General features: G+C 43.0%; 2 protein-coding genes across 2 annotated transcripts in view; both read right to left on the bottom strand.

The window, feature by feature from the left end:
• LOC117503937 (SLIT-ROBO Rho GTPase-activating protein 1-like) overlaps nucleotides 1-14,103 on the bottom strand; it is a 47,969-nt gene extending 33,866 nt beyond the window's left edge. The window contains exons 1-4 of the mRNA XM_034163242.1: nucleotides 14,009-14,103; nucleotides 2,293-2,488; nucleotides 615-669; nucleotides 419-526 (exon numbers count right to left, since the gene is read on the bottom strand). Coding sequence (XP_034019133.1) covers nucleotides 419-526; nucleotides 615-669; nucleotides 2,293-2,488; nucleotides 14,009-14,075 — 426 coding nt within the window. The 5' untranslated portion in view covers nucleotides 14,076-14,103. The remainder of the gene's footprint in view (nucleotides 1-418; nucleotides 527-614; nucleotides 670-2,292; nucleotides 2,489-14,008) is intronic.
• The window catches only part of mdm2 (MDM2 proto-oncogene), a 387,699-nt gene that overhangs the window by 139,964 nt on the left and 231,755 nt on the right, over nucleotides 1-15,980 (bottom strand). The window lies entirely within an intron of this gene.

Genomic DNA, 15,980 nt, shown 5'->3' with positions numbered 1-15,980 from the left:
ATCTGCACTTTGCATCTTACTGTCTGCCTAACAGCCATGTGCTAGCGTAGCTAGTTAGCATGCAGCTAGAGTTTGCAAGCAAGTCATGCTTTGAGCTCCAAGTGCAACATAAGGCTGCTAACCAGTGACTGATTCTTACAAACTAATTAAGTACAAAACATGAAGCTGAATGCTTTTGGATGTGATGATTCGGGAGTCGCAACACAGTGGAAAAACTAAGATGTCACTACAGTCACCAGGCTACTCAGTTAGCAGATGAAACTCACACTGCACATGCTTAATTTGACCTCAGTACTCGCCACGGTCTAAGCTAAGGGTGTGTCACAGTGTATTTACGCTGGACATTTTCATGGAGATGATAGTTAATGTAACATCTGGAGAACATTCTTTGGTCTGCTTTTGTTTTGACCTCACTCACCCTCTTCAGCAGGCGGGCTGAGTCCTCGCTGATGTGGGTGAGGCGTGTGATGACGTTGTTCAGGTAGAGGTCGCTGAGGGTGGCATGATCTTTACTCTCCCTCCTCACCTAGAAGAACGAGAGCAAGATGAGCTGGAGGAAGGTTCCAGCACAGCACTGATGAAAATACTTTCAGGAAAATCCAGGTGTGAAGTACCTGGTTTAGCAGCAGGTACCAGCAGTTCACTGGAGAGAGCAGGTTCTGATCTTTTCTGAAAGAGAAATAAAGAGTGTGAGGAGTAGATCACCGAAACTATTAAATAATAGTTTTTACCATAGCAAAGCCACCATTAGCTCACCCAGTCAGCGTGTGAAGCCACCGGTTAGCTCACCCAGTCAGTCAGCGTGTGAAGCCACCGTTAGCTCACCCAGTCAGTCAACGTATGACGCCACCGTTAGCTCACCCAGTCAGTCAGCATATGACACCACCGTTAGCTCACCCAGTCAGCGTGTGAAGCCACCGGTTAGCTCACCCAGTCAGTCAACGTATGACGCCACCATTAGCTCACCCAGTCAGTCAGCGTATGAAGCCACCGTTAAACATTCCTCTCTGTATGACACCAAGAGTAAATTATTTTGGCACAATGCGATACCAACATTAGCTCTTCTTCTCAGTATACTATGATAAAATTAGCTCATCCTCAGTGTTATGCAAATGTTAACGCGTATCAGCATTTGATGCTAACAGTAAATTATCCTGTCAGCATATGATGCTATCGTTAGTTTGTACAACTGTTCTCAAAGACTCATCAGGCAACTTTAGTTATTCAGTTTGATGGAACAGCAGCAGTTTGACAAAGAGGTTTGTAGGTTTTAACGAAGAAATAAAACACTTCTCAATGTGACAAGATGTTGTCCATTCAGCTGCTCCCGTTTTGTGTCCGGGGTCGCCACAGCAGATACAACCAGATCTGCATTGATATTTGGCACAAGTTTCATGCCGGATGCCCTTCCTTACGCAACTCAACACACACAGCCATTGGTGTTCCAAAGAGGTCTCCCATCCAAGTACTAACCATGTCCCGCACTGCTTAGCTTCTGAGATCTGACGGGATCAGGCTGACACAGACCAGATCGGCTCAATGTGACAAGATAAAAGATAAAAAAACTTACCTGTGAGCTAGCTATAGCAGGTTAAAAAAATAAGTAAACAATGTGGAGCTCTCGAGCAGTTTGATTTTGGCAGCACGTGTGACACAGAACCGTCTTACATTCTGGGTGGAAACAACGGGTGGACAACTGGTCCATTCCCACCTCTAATAAATAACCAATTACCTCCTACAGCATGGTGAAATGTGGGTGTGTGCTTGGACTTTTCCAGTTACCGAGTCTTCAACACTGGGAAACGCACCACATGGTGCACAGTGTCCTTCCAGTGAGACCTAATGATCTACAACAGACATCTAGTACCAAAGGTGTCTAGTTGTTGGCTTAGGTCCCTGGTTAGCATCTGAGTCTCACAACCACACAGTGAGACAGGAAGCACCAGGTCCCAAAAGACTTGGACCTTCATGTTCTTGCAAAGTTTTCGGCATCTCCAAAAACCTTTGACGCAATAAAATGTTTTGTGACCTTTGTCAACCTGACTGGTTGCCACAAAAAAGCCACAGAGGCAGTTCTGTAGTTTAGTAGCTGAGGCCACACAGGCACCAGGACGTGCTCCCAAGACCTGCCCTGAAACCTTTGTCAAGTGATTTCATTTCTCATCGTTAGAGCACAGCCTATGGGCAGAAGACTTTACTGCAGCTTAACAATGAGATAAAAGTAAATGAAGTGACTGACAAGGTTCCAAATCAGATTGCAGGTAATAACACTGGACCTTTTCTTCATCTTACTTGTATTGCTGATGGTCTTTCGTGCTGCGCGTCTTGGCCATGAACCTCTCGGCCAGCTTCTCCAGATTTCTGGAGTACTCCGTTTCAATTTCGGCTTTCTTCCTGAAGAAGTCCTGCAAGTCCTGAAGCAGCTGGACCCGCATCTCAGTCTGCTGCTCCAGACAGCGCTGCTGCTCCACCAACTGGGTTCGCACATCTACATACACACACATGGATAGAAGAAGACAATAATTAAACAATGGTGGAGTCAATATTGTAGCTTTTCAACTGGAATCAGTTGATATGAATTGACAGTGATACAGATGAGTGTCATATACATATATTTTCATTCCCTGTTCAAGCTCAACCAAACAAATTTATCGCAAGCCGGTTACATGCTAATTAGCCATGCTAGCTGACCGCAGAGAGCATGGACAGCATCCATAGATTTTTTTTTTTTTAGGGTGGCAACTCTCGTGCCTCGTGAACAGTATGACCACGAGTACTGCCTTCATTCAACCACACACAATCAAGCAATGAATGGCTGTTTTCTTTCAGTCTACAATAAGATACACCTCACATTAGCACATGTGCACCTGTTCCACAACATCACCTTAACATAAACAACCAATAAACATTCACAAGTAGCACAATAAAATCACATTTATTTATTAATTAATTTTTCTCTTGGACTCCACTTCATGTGATGGTCAGCTCCTCCCCTCACCGCTGCAGCGTGAACCAGGCTAGGCTAGCCAGCTAGCACAGGCTACCCAAATAGTTTTTTTTTTTTTTTTTTTTTTTTAATGAGTGGATTTGTCACATCTAATCTTCCATTACAGCCAACTCCAAACTATACTGGTTTTATTTAAAACCATTTATACTGCGGAAGAGCCAAATTGCACCAAACTGTACTTGCTGCGAGGAGCTAATGATAGTGGCTAACGCTTTGGATAGTGTTGACTTCAGTTGCATCAAAGCTCAACACAGCTCATACTTGGACTTTGACACAAATTAATGAGTCAATATTCATTAAAACTCAAATAAATGTTAACATTTGTGGTTTTTGGTGCCTGAACATGATGAGTTTCACTGAATTAAAGTGAAGTTTTACAATCAAAATGCTGCAGTGACTCATTAGCCTTCAAATATTTGGTCAACAATGTTAATCAGGCCGTTGAAAGTGGGCCAAATTTAACTGAGGACAATAAGTAACAGGGACACGCAGTGGAATGAAAGTGTGTTAGATTAATTAACATAAAATTACAGTGGCTGATGGCGACATGAATCAGCAGCCATTTTAAAGGAGGGCGCCAACCAGGCGGAAATCGATGTTCACATGAAACACTTTCATGGGTTTTTTTTTTTTCACACTTAAAGCCACAAAGCAGAAAGGATTTACACAATATTCTGTGAACACGGGTGAGACGATGCGACAGATTCGAATGCCCATCTCTTCACCTTCTTCATCACATGGTTCACACACAGTGTGTGGTTACCAAGACAACCAGTAGTGGAGTGGTTAGGGAGCCCGGGGACCGAGTGTGAACGAGAGACAGGCGGACTGAACAAATATGAATAAAAATGAGGGGGAAAAAATGCAGCAAGAGAGAACGAGACAGAGACACACAGACAGACAGAGACACAGCGAGAGAGTGAGACAGAGAGCGACAGACGGACTGAACAAATAAGAATAAAGATAAGAGGAGAAATTCAGGAGAAGAGACAGACAGAGACAGACTGAACAAATATGAATAAAATAATTAGTAAGACCCTTCGGCTGCTCCCTTGATTTCACTCGGGTCGCCACAGACATTTCAAGGTGATCTGCATGTTGATTTGGCACAAGTTTTATGCCGGATGTCCTTCCTGGCACAACTCTACATTGAATGTGGCAGGGGTGGGGTTCGAACCGGGAACCTTCCGCACTGAAACCAAGACCACTAACCACTTAGCCACCACCAAATACGAAGAGGGCAAATGCAGTGAGAGAGAGAGAGGCACACACACACAGGGAGGAGGTCTCGTCATTGTGGATTCTGAAGCAGCTCCCTCCTGCTGCAGAAAGATTTTTGAGACATCACGAGCAGTGAAGCGTGAAGCCAGGCATTACCGCACTGTCTGTGTGTGTGTGTGTGTGTGTGTGAGTGAGAGAGAGAGAGAGAGAACATTCGCATGGTCGACCAAGGTGACTCTTCAGTGATAAATGGACACCTTATGAGGGATTAAACAAAGTGAAGGGAGGAGAATGGTGTTTGCTTGTTAACCAAAGGGTTGTCGGTTTGATGCCTGGCTACACTTTGCTGTGCGCTGACGTGTTCTTCAGCAAAGCACTGAACCGCAACTTGCTCCTGGTGTGATGCAGGTTGACCTCTTGCGTAGCATTCATCTAGCAATGTCAGGTATCCTGAAAGGAGGTCACGTGATCACCAACGTGCGTGATTGTTCCAAAGTCGAGGAAGATCTTCAGTTGCATGTTTAAAGCTACAGTGTGCAGGATTTAGTGCCATCTAGTGATGAGGGTGCAGACTGTATTATTCTGTTGATGGTCGCGATTTTGTTTTTCCCTCATGTTTTTACCTGGACCCGAAATCCTCCACACTAGAATGCAAGATTGGACCCAAAATCCTCCATACAGTAGCTTTAATGCGAGATTTGACCCAAAATCCTCTACATAGTAGCTTTAATGTAAGATTAAACCCAGAATCCTCCACACGGTAGCTTTAATGCGAGATTTGACACAAAATCCTTCACATAATAGCTTTAATGCTTGATTGGACCATTTAATTTAAGATTGGACCCAAAATCCTCCACACGGTAGCTTTAATGCGTGATTGGACCTTTTAATGTGAGATTCGACCCAAAATCCTCCACACGGTAGCTTTAATGCGAGATTTGACACAAAATCCTTCACATAATAGCTTTAATGCTTGATTGGACCATTTAATTTAAGATTCGACCCAAAATCCTCCACACGGTAGCTTTAATGCTGGATTAAACCCGAAATCCTTCACACGATAGCTTTAATGCATGATTGGACCCAAAATACTCCACACAGTACCTTTGATGTGTGATTGGACCCTTTAATATAAGATTTGACCCGAAATCCTCCACAAGGTAGCTTTAATGTGAGATTAGACCAGAAATCCTTCACACGATAGCTTTAATGCATGACTGGACGCAAAATACTCCACACGGTAGCTTTAATGTAAGATTGGACCCAAAATACTCCACACGGTAGCTTTAATGTAAGATTGGACCCAAAATACTCCACACGGTAGCTTTAATGTAAGATTGGACCCAAAATACTCCACACGGTAGCTTTAATGTAAGATTGGACCCAAAATACTCCACACGGTAGCTTTAATGTAAGATTGGACCCAAAATACTCCACACGGTAGCTTTAATGTAAGATTGGACCCAAAATACTCCACACGGTAGCTTTAATGTAAGATTGGACCCAAAATACTCCACACGGTAGCTTTAATGTAAGATTGGACCCAAAATACTCCACACGGTAGCTTTAATGTAAGATTGGACCCAAAATACTCCACACGGTAGCTTTAATGTAAGATTGGACCCAAAATACTCCACACGGTAGCTTTAATGTAAGATTGGACCCAAAATACTCCACACGGTAGCTTTAATGCCTGATTGGATCCTTTAATGTAAGATTCGACCCAAAATCCTCCACATGGTAGCTTTAAATCGGGATTAGACCCGAAATCCTTTACACGATAGCTTTAATGTGTGATTGGACCCTTTAATGTAAGATTTGACCTGAAATCCTCCACACGGTAGCTTTAATGTGAGATTTGACCCAAAATCCTTCACACGGTAGCTTTAAAGTTCATTACGATTTTGTTCACGTTGTTGCCCACGTGCCTCCTCAAAAGAAAGTAAATCATCAGTAATTCTGAGATGAAACAAACGGTTTGAAGTGTATCACATGAAAACGTGTTCTCAGCTTCTTGGGCAGAACAGGAGATTCGCGGAGATCCACCAAGGAGGCGAGACCTTATCAGCAAATCTCCTCTGCTTGGATCAGAGTGATGTGAAAGGAGGACGCCGGCAATGTTTTACCATCTGAAACGCTTCTCAGAAACATTGTGTGGTGTCCTTGTAGCTCATCAAAAAGACTGGCAGAGTGAAACGTGTGCACAGCGTCCACAGAGCATAAAGAATTACTCTCACAAAATATCTCCACTGATTAAATCTCAAAGCTCTCCAGAGCTCGTTTTGTTGCCTTTTGCTCCTCTGAAACACAGAGGAGGTTCAAAGCCGTGAAGAGAAGGACGAGAAGAAGGAGCCACTTAGTGGTCTGGCAGAAATCAGTCAGTTTTTTGATAATGGATTATTTCCTTTGGGAAAATGTGATGCTCGTTCAGTTTTCCCGCTCACTGGTCACTTCATTAGGAACACCAGTACAACTGCACATTAACGCTAAAGTATCTAATCAGCTAATCATAAGGCAGGAAGTTGATGCAGTTAGGGATGATGGTCAAGAGGATCTGCTGAAGTTCACACGGAGTATCAGAACAGGAAAGAAATGTGAATTCAGGCATTTTTAACATGGCATCAGGAGGTCAAAGGTGCTCAGTAAAACTCTCACTGGTGAACTACGATTAAAGCATGGATCCATCCAGACTCATGATGGTGCAACAGTGCAGCAACCGCATGGACGCATGGGCCATGGATTCTTAATCTGGACCATGAAGCAGACAAGATTTTTATTATTTTTATTTCCAGAAGAGAAGCTTAAATATCCAGGAGTGACTGAGTAGAGCTGCTGCTTCAGGGCATCTGGTGGGGATGTCCCCTGGTCATCTCCCCGGGAAGGTCTTCCAGGCATTTCCAACTGGGAAGACCCAGGACACACCGGAAGGATTCTATTTCTCAGATAGCTTGGGAAAGGCCTTGGAATTCCCCAATGACAGCTTAGAGGAAGTGGCCAAGGTTAGGGAAGTATGGGATGAGTAGTTTAATCTGCTGCCATCCTTAATTTGGACCAGCAGCAGAAAGTGAATGAATTTCCACTTCAGTAGTCAGACAGACAGGTTTGGTCACATGACCGGTGTCAGTTGGAGGCTATAATCTTGTGTGATGTTTTTAACTGTGTGTGTGTGTGTGTGTGTGTGTCCGTCTCTCTCTGCTGTCTCTTAAGTATGATGTCATCTCCGTTACAGGAACCTCACATCGTCTTACAAAGGAGACGTTACCATGACTACCAGGTTCAAGGGCACACACAGAGAGAGAGAGAGAAAGAGAGAGAGAGAGAGAGGCTGGATGAGACCAAGACCAATCCTGGCCTGTGAAGGGTCACTTTGTCACAGCACTGCAGCTCCTCGCCGTCCTGCAGGTATGCAGATGTGAAGTCACTAATCACCTCCATGCAGACGCAGACAGAAACACCAGCTGCTGCTTCATGTCTCTGCCGCGCTCCTCCGTCTCCCTGCAGAGCCTTTTCTTTGCCTTTTCACACTGTAATTTGCAGTTCTCATCAGGACGATGCTCATCTTCGCCAATTCGGTAGCAGACAAGATGTCACACTTCGGCTCTGGCGAGGTGACGGGTCGACATCAGCAGCGCCCTCAAAGAGCCACAATATCACCAAACATACAAATATGTATTGTCAGCAGTGTGCACGATCGCTGCACTACCACACAGGCGGCTGGTGCACCTCAGCAAGCACACCCCACCTCATCAGGAGAGCGTGTATACATTACACACTTCCTCCTGCAACCCACCAATCACACGCCAGAGAGGAGAGGCAGACTTGGAAAGCACATAGTTACAACGCAGATCTATAGGTTTGGGAGGCGGTGAGGGCCGGCAGAGGAGCGAGGTGTCACCCGAGCGCTCGTTACAATGCAGGGCAACCCTGAGTGTGTTCGGGCAGCGTGCCAGAGCAGTGGCCACAAGGAAACACACACACACAGGCACACACACAGGCACAAGAGTGCACATGGGAAGACAGAGACTGCCGGTTTGGGAGCTGGAACGCTCTCCACTACTCTCCATTAAATTTAATCACTCAGAGTCTACATCGATTCATTGTGTGTGTGCATGTGTGTGTGTGTGTGTGTGTGTGCGTGCATTCATACATAAGACAAAACGTCTGTCACGCACAGAAGGAACGAGCACAGCAGGATGATGAATGAGTCACAAACGAAGAGGAGGAGGAGTTTTGCAAGAAAATGGAAGGATGAAATGTAGAAGTCCAGAATGAAGTGAACTGGATGGAGGAAAGATGACAAGAGGATCAATCAGTGTGCAGACCTGTACTGAGGGCCAACATACCCAGCATGCAATGCAATGCAATGCAAAAAAAAAACAAAAAAAACTTGCAAAATGCCTTGGCTCCGCCTATTTATTTTTTTTGCACATCTGCGTTTTTTGTTTTTGTTTTTAACTAGTGTGGGAGGTCTTGCAATGTCACACTCAGTGCAACTTATATATCAATCAATCAATCAATCAATTTTTTATATAGCGCCAAATCACAACAAACAGTTGCCCCAAGGCACTTTATATTGTAAGGCAAGGCCATGCAATAATTATGTAAAACCCCAACGGTCAAAACGACCCCCTGTAAGCAAGCACTTGGCTACAGTGGGAAGGAAAAACTCCCTTTTAACAGGAAGAAACCTCCAGCAGAACCAGGCTCAGGGAGGGGCAGTCTTCTGCTGGGACTGGTTGGGGCTGAGGGAGAGAACTAGCAAAAAGACATGCTGTGGAAGAGAGCAGAGATCAATCACTAATGATTAAATGCAGAGTGGTGCATACAGAGCAAAAAGAGAAAGAAACAGTGCATCATGGGAACCCCCCAGCAGTCTACGTCTATAGCAGCATAACTAAGGGATGGTTCAGGGTCACCTGATCCAGCCCTAACTATAAGCTTTAGCAAAAAGGAACGTTTTAAGCCTAATCTTAAAAGTAGAGAGGGTGTCTGTCTCCCTGATCTGAATTGGGAGCTGGTTCCACAGGAGAGGAGCCTGAAAGCTGAAGGCTCTGCCTCCCATTCTACTCTTACAAACCCTAGGAACTACAAGTAAGCCTGCAGTCTGAGAGCGAAGCGCTCTATTGGGGTGATATGGTACTATGAGGTCCCTAAGATAAGATGGGACCTGATTATTCAAAACCTTATAAGTAAGAAGAAGAATTTTAAATTCTATTCAAGAATTAACAGGAAGCCAATGAAGAGAGGCCAATATGGGTGAGATATGCTCTCTCCTTCTAGTCCCCGTCAGTACTCTAGCTGCAGCATTTTGAATTAACTGAAGGCTTTTTAGGGAACTTTTAGGACAACCTGATAATAATGAATTACAATAGTCCAGCCTAGAGGAAATAAATGCATGAATTAGTTTTTCAGCATCACTCTGAGACAAGACCTTTCTGATTTTAGAGATATTGCGTAAATGCAAAAAAGCAGTCCTACATATTTGTTTAATATGCACTTTGAATGACATATCCTGATCAAAAATGACTCCAAGATTTCTCACAGTATTACTAGAGCTCAGGGTAATGCCATCCAGAGTAAGGATCTGGTTAGACACCATGTTTCTAAGATTTGTGGGGCCAAGTACAATAACTTCAGTTTTATCTGAGTTTAAAAGCAGGAAATTAGAGGTCATCCATGTCTTTATGTCTGTAAGACAATCCTGCAGTTTAGCTAATTGGTGTGTGTCCTCTGGCTTCATGGATAGATAAAGCTGGGTATCATCTGCGTAACAATGAAAATTTAAGCAATACCGTCTAATAATACTGCCTAAGGGAAGCATGTATAAAGTGAATAAAATTGGTCCTAGCACAGAACCTTGTGGAACTCCATAATTAACTTTAGTCTGTGAAGAAGATTCCCCATTTACATGAACAAATTGTAATCTATTAGACAAATATGATTCAAACCACCGCAGCGCAGTGCCTTTAATACCTATGGCATGCTCTAATCTCTGTAATAAAATTTTATGGTCAACAGTATCAAAAGCAGCACTGAGGTCTAACAGAACAAGCACAGAGATGAGTCCACTGTCCGAGGCCATAAGAAGATCATTTGTAACCTTCACTAATGCTGTTTCTGTACTATGATGAATTCTAAAACCTGACTGAAACTCTTCAAATAGACCATTCCTCTGCAGATGATCAGTTAGCTGTTTTACAACTACCCTTTCAAGAATTTTTGAGAGAAAAGGAAGGTTGGAGATTGGCCTATAATTAGCTAAGATAGCTGGGTCATACATGTGTTATAATAATAACACATATATGTTATTATTATAATAACCATTAATATAGTGCTTTCCCAGGAATCAAATCAAATAAGTACATACGACAATGCACAAAAATCACAAATTAAAGAGCCAATAATAGAGCAAAACAGACAAAAGTGTCATGATACAGTTTCTCCAATCACAGCCACAGACGCTTTTCACTCCTTCAGAACTGTCTAGATGTCTTGGTGGCTTCCCTCACCACAATCCTTCTTGCATGGTCACTTATTTTTTGAGAACTGCCTCCTCCAGACAGATTTACCGTAGAGTTCCACACTTTGAAAATGTTCATGTATCCATCCCCCGACTCATCTAAAGAAAACGGTGTAAAAGTGACGTTTAGTTTTGACAGTAATCCTTCCATTGACTTTGTCCACATGCTGATGGACACAAATGTATTTTACAATAAAAACTGTTATCTGCCATTGAGTTAACGAGCACAGATGGAGACGCTGTGGATTTGGACGAGCACTGAGATTTTTGAAGCAGAACGTGACGGCGATGGCGACAGCGTGGGCGAAGGTGACAAGTGAACATGGAAGCACAAGTGTGAGGAGTCACGTGTTGTGAGGGAGCTGTAGAGGAGAGAGATCAAGGAAACGCCAACAGGCTCCTCCCTCAGGAAAAATAAAATAAACCTGAAGATATGTCAGGGACAAAAGAAGGTCGTGACCCCTGACTTGCTGGAATCTGCAGGTGAAGCAGCGCCGAAGTCACATGACCCAGAAAGTCAGAGGAAAAAATGCCAAAAACGAGAAAAACTACTGTTGATCAGCTGTGATTGATTAACGAGATCATCTCAGCACAAAGTAACGTCACCTGAAATCTGTTTTTATGTCACATCTTTGGCTCAGTTTCCCAAATCGAACTGCCTCATCATCATGTGACAGGTACAAAGAGCATCATCTAGTAAAGGTTTCCATCACTGATTTATTGATTATCGCAAGCAGCAGTGACCTTTGGAGCAAGCAGATGTTTGACTTTAATGGAAAAAAAAAACTAATTTAAAGCTACGTGCAACTTCAAAACCACACCTGCTCCTAATTTCCATCACACACACATTATTCCCTGCAACAATACCAGACACATCCAGCAGATGGCAGACTGCAATCTATGGTACAATAAAACAAAACACTTTCTGCAGCATCAGAGTTCTCTCATTATGGTCTCTTTTCTTCTTCTTTTTTAGACTCATAAGATAACATTTTTGAATTACCATGTTAAATTGGGCATATGCCTAGGCCACATTATGTCTAGGCTTTACCAAAGCCTAGCCATTGCACCACATCAGACCTTCTTGGAGTCAGTATGATGCCTTCAAATGTCCTATTTTTCTGCTCAAAAGTCAGAAAATATTCAATTTACAGAGATAAAAATCTGACATCACAATATGGTCAGCAATTTCCTGATAATCAATTATCAGAATGGTAAATGGACTACATTTATATCGTGCTTTTCCATCTGCATCAGGCGCTTAAAGTGCTTTACAATGATGCCTCACATCCACTCATTCATACAAACACCAGTGTCAGGGTGCTGCCATGCAAGGCGCTCACGACACACCGCTTGGAGATTAAGGACCTTGCCCAAGGGCCCTTAATGATTTTCCAGTCAGGCTGGGATTTGAACTGAGGATCCTCTGGTCTCAAGCCCAACGCTTAACCACTAGACCATCACCTCCCCTACAGGACTGTTAATTTTAGGAGCGTCACACACAGATAAAAGTTTACAGTTACACCTTTGGTTCATGATCTGAAAATAAAGCAGGAAAATTTGGAAAACCACTTCAGTTGTTGATTAATCCATCAATTACACGATTCATTAATTAAGAAAATGTCCAATCAACACTCCAAGATGACCTCATCAAATGTTTGTGTTCAAAAGCAGCAAATCTGCAGATAAGGACAAATTTAAATACATTTACTTAAATAACTATTTACTGATTTTTATTAAAAATGTGTTAATATTTCATTAATCCATAAATCAATTGAAAGTGCTTTCCAAACCTGGAGGCTTCCCCATGAAATCTGATTTGATGTCACACCTTCAGAAGTTAAAATGTGTGTTAGAGAAACTTGTTTAGTCATCATCTAACAAATGTTATTGATTAATTTGCATGTTATTTGTGGTTAATTATTTGTCCATAAATCATCCAATGACCACAAATATAAAGCATTCCTTTAACAGTAATCTGGTTACATTTATAGAACCACATAATGTTTGACATTTCTGGATGGTTTCAAGAATTGATCAATTGGATTTAAAAAAATTAATTGATTAATCATCAGGTGCATTCACCCTGTCAAATTAAATTTGAGGTCTGATTCCAGCCTGGAATTAAACTAAGAGAAAAACATACAGCTGCAGGTTTCAGCTTTATTTTTGGTTAATCTTCCAATTAATTTCATTGAATATATCCACCTAAGGAGATGTTCCCAAAGGTCTAACATGAATTTTAAAATGTGTCTGTCCAAGAGCACAACACCAAAAGAAAATCAATTTTCTGCTGCAGCACCAAACATTAAAAAAAGCATCAAATCAAAGGAGGAACAAAAGAATGATTGACACATATGCCTGTTTAATTGGTTACTCTATTGATGGATTGTAACAGTTAACACAGAGTCATTGTTTCAGCACTAGATGAAATCACACTTTGTGAAATCATGTTTTACATCACACTCCAGGTTATAAACTGAAAATTGGCCACAGTTTGAGCTGTAAAACAGGATTTTTTTTTTCTTTATAAATTCATCTGTCAGTTTTTGGGCAAAGTCAATGCCTGGTCCCAGAATCCACGGCGACGACTTCAAATGGATTTTCTCATCTGTCCAAATCTCAAAAGATGTCCAATTTACAAATTCTCAAAAAAAAAAAAAAAAAAAAAAATCAGAGAACGTTTGGCACATTTACGTCAAACTAATATTTGACGGAATAATGTCTGCAGGAGCTGGATTTACTGCCTGAAATCACATTTCCCGCCACACAGATGGGCTACAATGAAGGTTTTTTCCATTACGTAAGTGCTGATCGATGATCAGAATGGTTTCTCTTGATGGGTTAATTCAGTAATCGCTGTGGAGGTGCTGCTGTTTAAGAAAAGGTCACTGGACACTGAAGCATCACTGTGGGGATGGCAGTAACCATGGCGCCGAGAGGAGGAAGAGGAGGGTCGTCCTGCGGTCATGGCAACCACAACCTCAGGACCCAGTCTGTCCCCACCACGGTGGAAACGTGTCTTCTATGTGGACCATCAGGTCTGGTGCAGTCACAGCCTCAGAGGAATACCAATGGATGAGGACGGAGGTCTCCAGGAGACCCTCCTCCTCCTCCTCCTGCACACCCCCCCCCAGGCCCCGTGCAGCACTCAGGGTGAACCCACAAACCCACAGTGGGGGTCCAACCCCACATGCATGGCAGCATGCGCGTGCACAGCGGTGAGCAGGTGGGTGTGACCATGCTGAAGTTAATCTCACCTTTGACTTGGCTCTCGTACTCAGCGAGGATCTCTTTGTCCTTCTTGCTCCTGTTGGAGTTTGACATGTCGCCACTGAGGAGCAAACCAACCCCCCCTCCCCGCCCCCCCCAAAAAACCCCACCCCTAAAAATAAAATTCAAAAAGCGGGGAGGTAGATTTTAATCGGTTATTTCCTCTCTGCGCAGCCTGCAGCTTCACCCGCACACATGCTCCATCCAGTGCCGCAGCTGAGCGCACGCAGCAGCTCCGCACCTCCACGCGCCGCCGAGGCGGGGGGAGGGCACGCGCCTCAAAAATCACACACAACCGCACGTGCAAAATCCATCGCTGTAAAAATGATTAAAAAAAAAAAACGACAAACGTAGTTTCGCTTCTTTCTTTTTCTCCCCCTTTCTTCTTTTTTCCGCTCACTGCACAGCGGCGCGCAATCCCAGCCGCGCGCGCACACGTGCATGCACCGGTCTGCAGGGAGGAGCGGGAACACGCCCACTCACACGAGGTAGCACGCAAAGGAGCGCACGCGCGCGCGGAAGCTGCTCACCCCGCCGTAACCTTTAACGACGTGGGCGCGCACGCGCCCGCCGACGAGAGGATGCGCGTGTAGATAATCCTAAAATCTGGCATTTAGAAATCATAAATAAATAAATAAGTAAAATGAATAAGATGCCGGTGAGAAAATAGGTGTGTCTGCTCAGGAGGCGGGACTAAGCACGTGACGGGCAGCTCAAATGACCAGTCACTGAACATCATATGGGAATGAATGAATGGTGCAGAAAAGAACTTTCATGTTCTATGTATGAATATCAGTTTGTTCCGATCTCAAATGGTCTACACTGAGATTAAAGTGATGCTTTAAAAAAAATGGTTGGAGCTGGAAAACAGTTCAAACTGGATTTCTTCCTTCTGAAATAATCTGGTTTTAACTGTTGAAATGTTTCAAATATGCTCTGAAGTTGTACATGAATGGAAAAATGATTTTCACTGGATTCAAACACTTTTCAAAGCTTTTTGTAACTTTTAAAACTCTTTTCACATGCTTTCAGTTCAGTTTTGTTGTGGTTTTGATAATTCGACTCCGCTCAGGATCCTCCAGCATAATGCAGCATTATGGGAAATAAAAACAACAATTACGTCAACTGACATCTAAAACAAATCCCAAAATGATGCACCTCGGTCATATTTGCTCCATGAAGAAGATTTACTCGAAACAAAAACTCACTTGACTGGAAAAAGGAGAAGAACATTTCTTTCTGAATGGATTAAATACACACTCAAACAGAAGAACTGTCAAAATATTATTTTTCATATAGAGAACAAGAATTTCTATTTTATGTATGATTATAGTGATAAACATTAAAGCGCCGACACAAGATAAGACCGTGAAAACTATGTTTTGAGTGATTTTAATGTTGATTTTCCTTTCAAACATTAATGCAGACCGGCGCTCTACTGCCATCTAGTGGTCATTTAAACAGCACGGCTGTGTTTCTCTGCGGGATTTTTGTGTCTGTCACCACATGAGAGCAGAAGCTTCTGATAACAAAAACCTCTGCACACATCAGTGACATGAGCACAAACTGATCGCTTTAATTTTGGTGAAATACATACAATTTTGTAAATTTAAACAATACTTCCACTTCTGGACGCTATGGGAGTCTTGTGCAGTAACAGAATTCTGATGTGGTCCAGGTCCAGATTATTCCTGATTTTGCATGCTGTGTGGACCACAAATGAAGTGTCTTGTCCAAGGACACAGACAGGGAGCCTGAAGCACACATCTGGAACCTGAACCCTCGAACCCTGCAGGCTGATGGTTCAGAGACACCCGGCCAGCAAACCTGTCAGTCCTACAAGTCCTATGACAAACAATAACTGAAAGTGTGTCCCTCTGCACAATAAATCCAGCTCTGCAGGACAACGCCTCTGAAAAATGATGCAATCACGTTTTATTAGCAGAGATGCAAAAAGAA

Source organism: Thalassophryne amazonica, chromosome 22 (genome assembly GCF_902500255.1).
Source record: "Thalassophryne amazonica chromosome 22, fThaAma1.1, whole genome shotgun sequence".
Classification (NCBI taxonomy): Eukaryota; Metazoa; Chordata; class Actinopteri; order Batrachoidiformes; family Batrachoididae; genus Thalassophryne; species Thalassophryne amazonica.
Note: the sequence above shows the minus strand (reverse complement) of the source record. Positions and strands in the feature narration are given on the sequence as shown.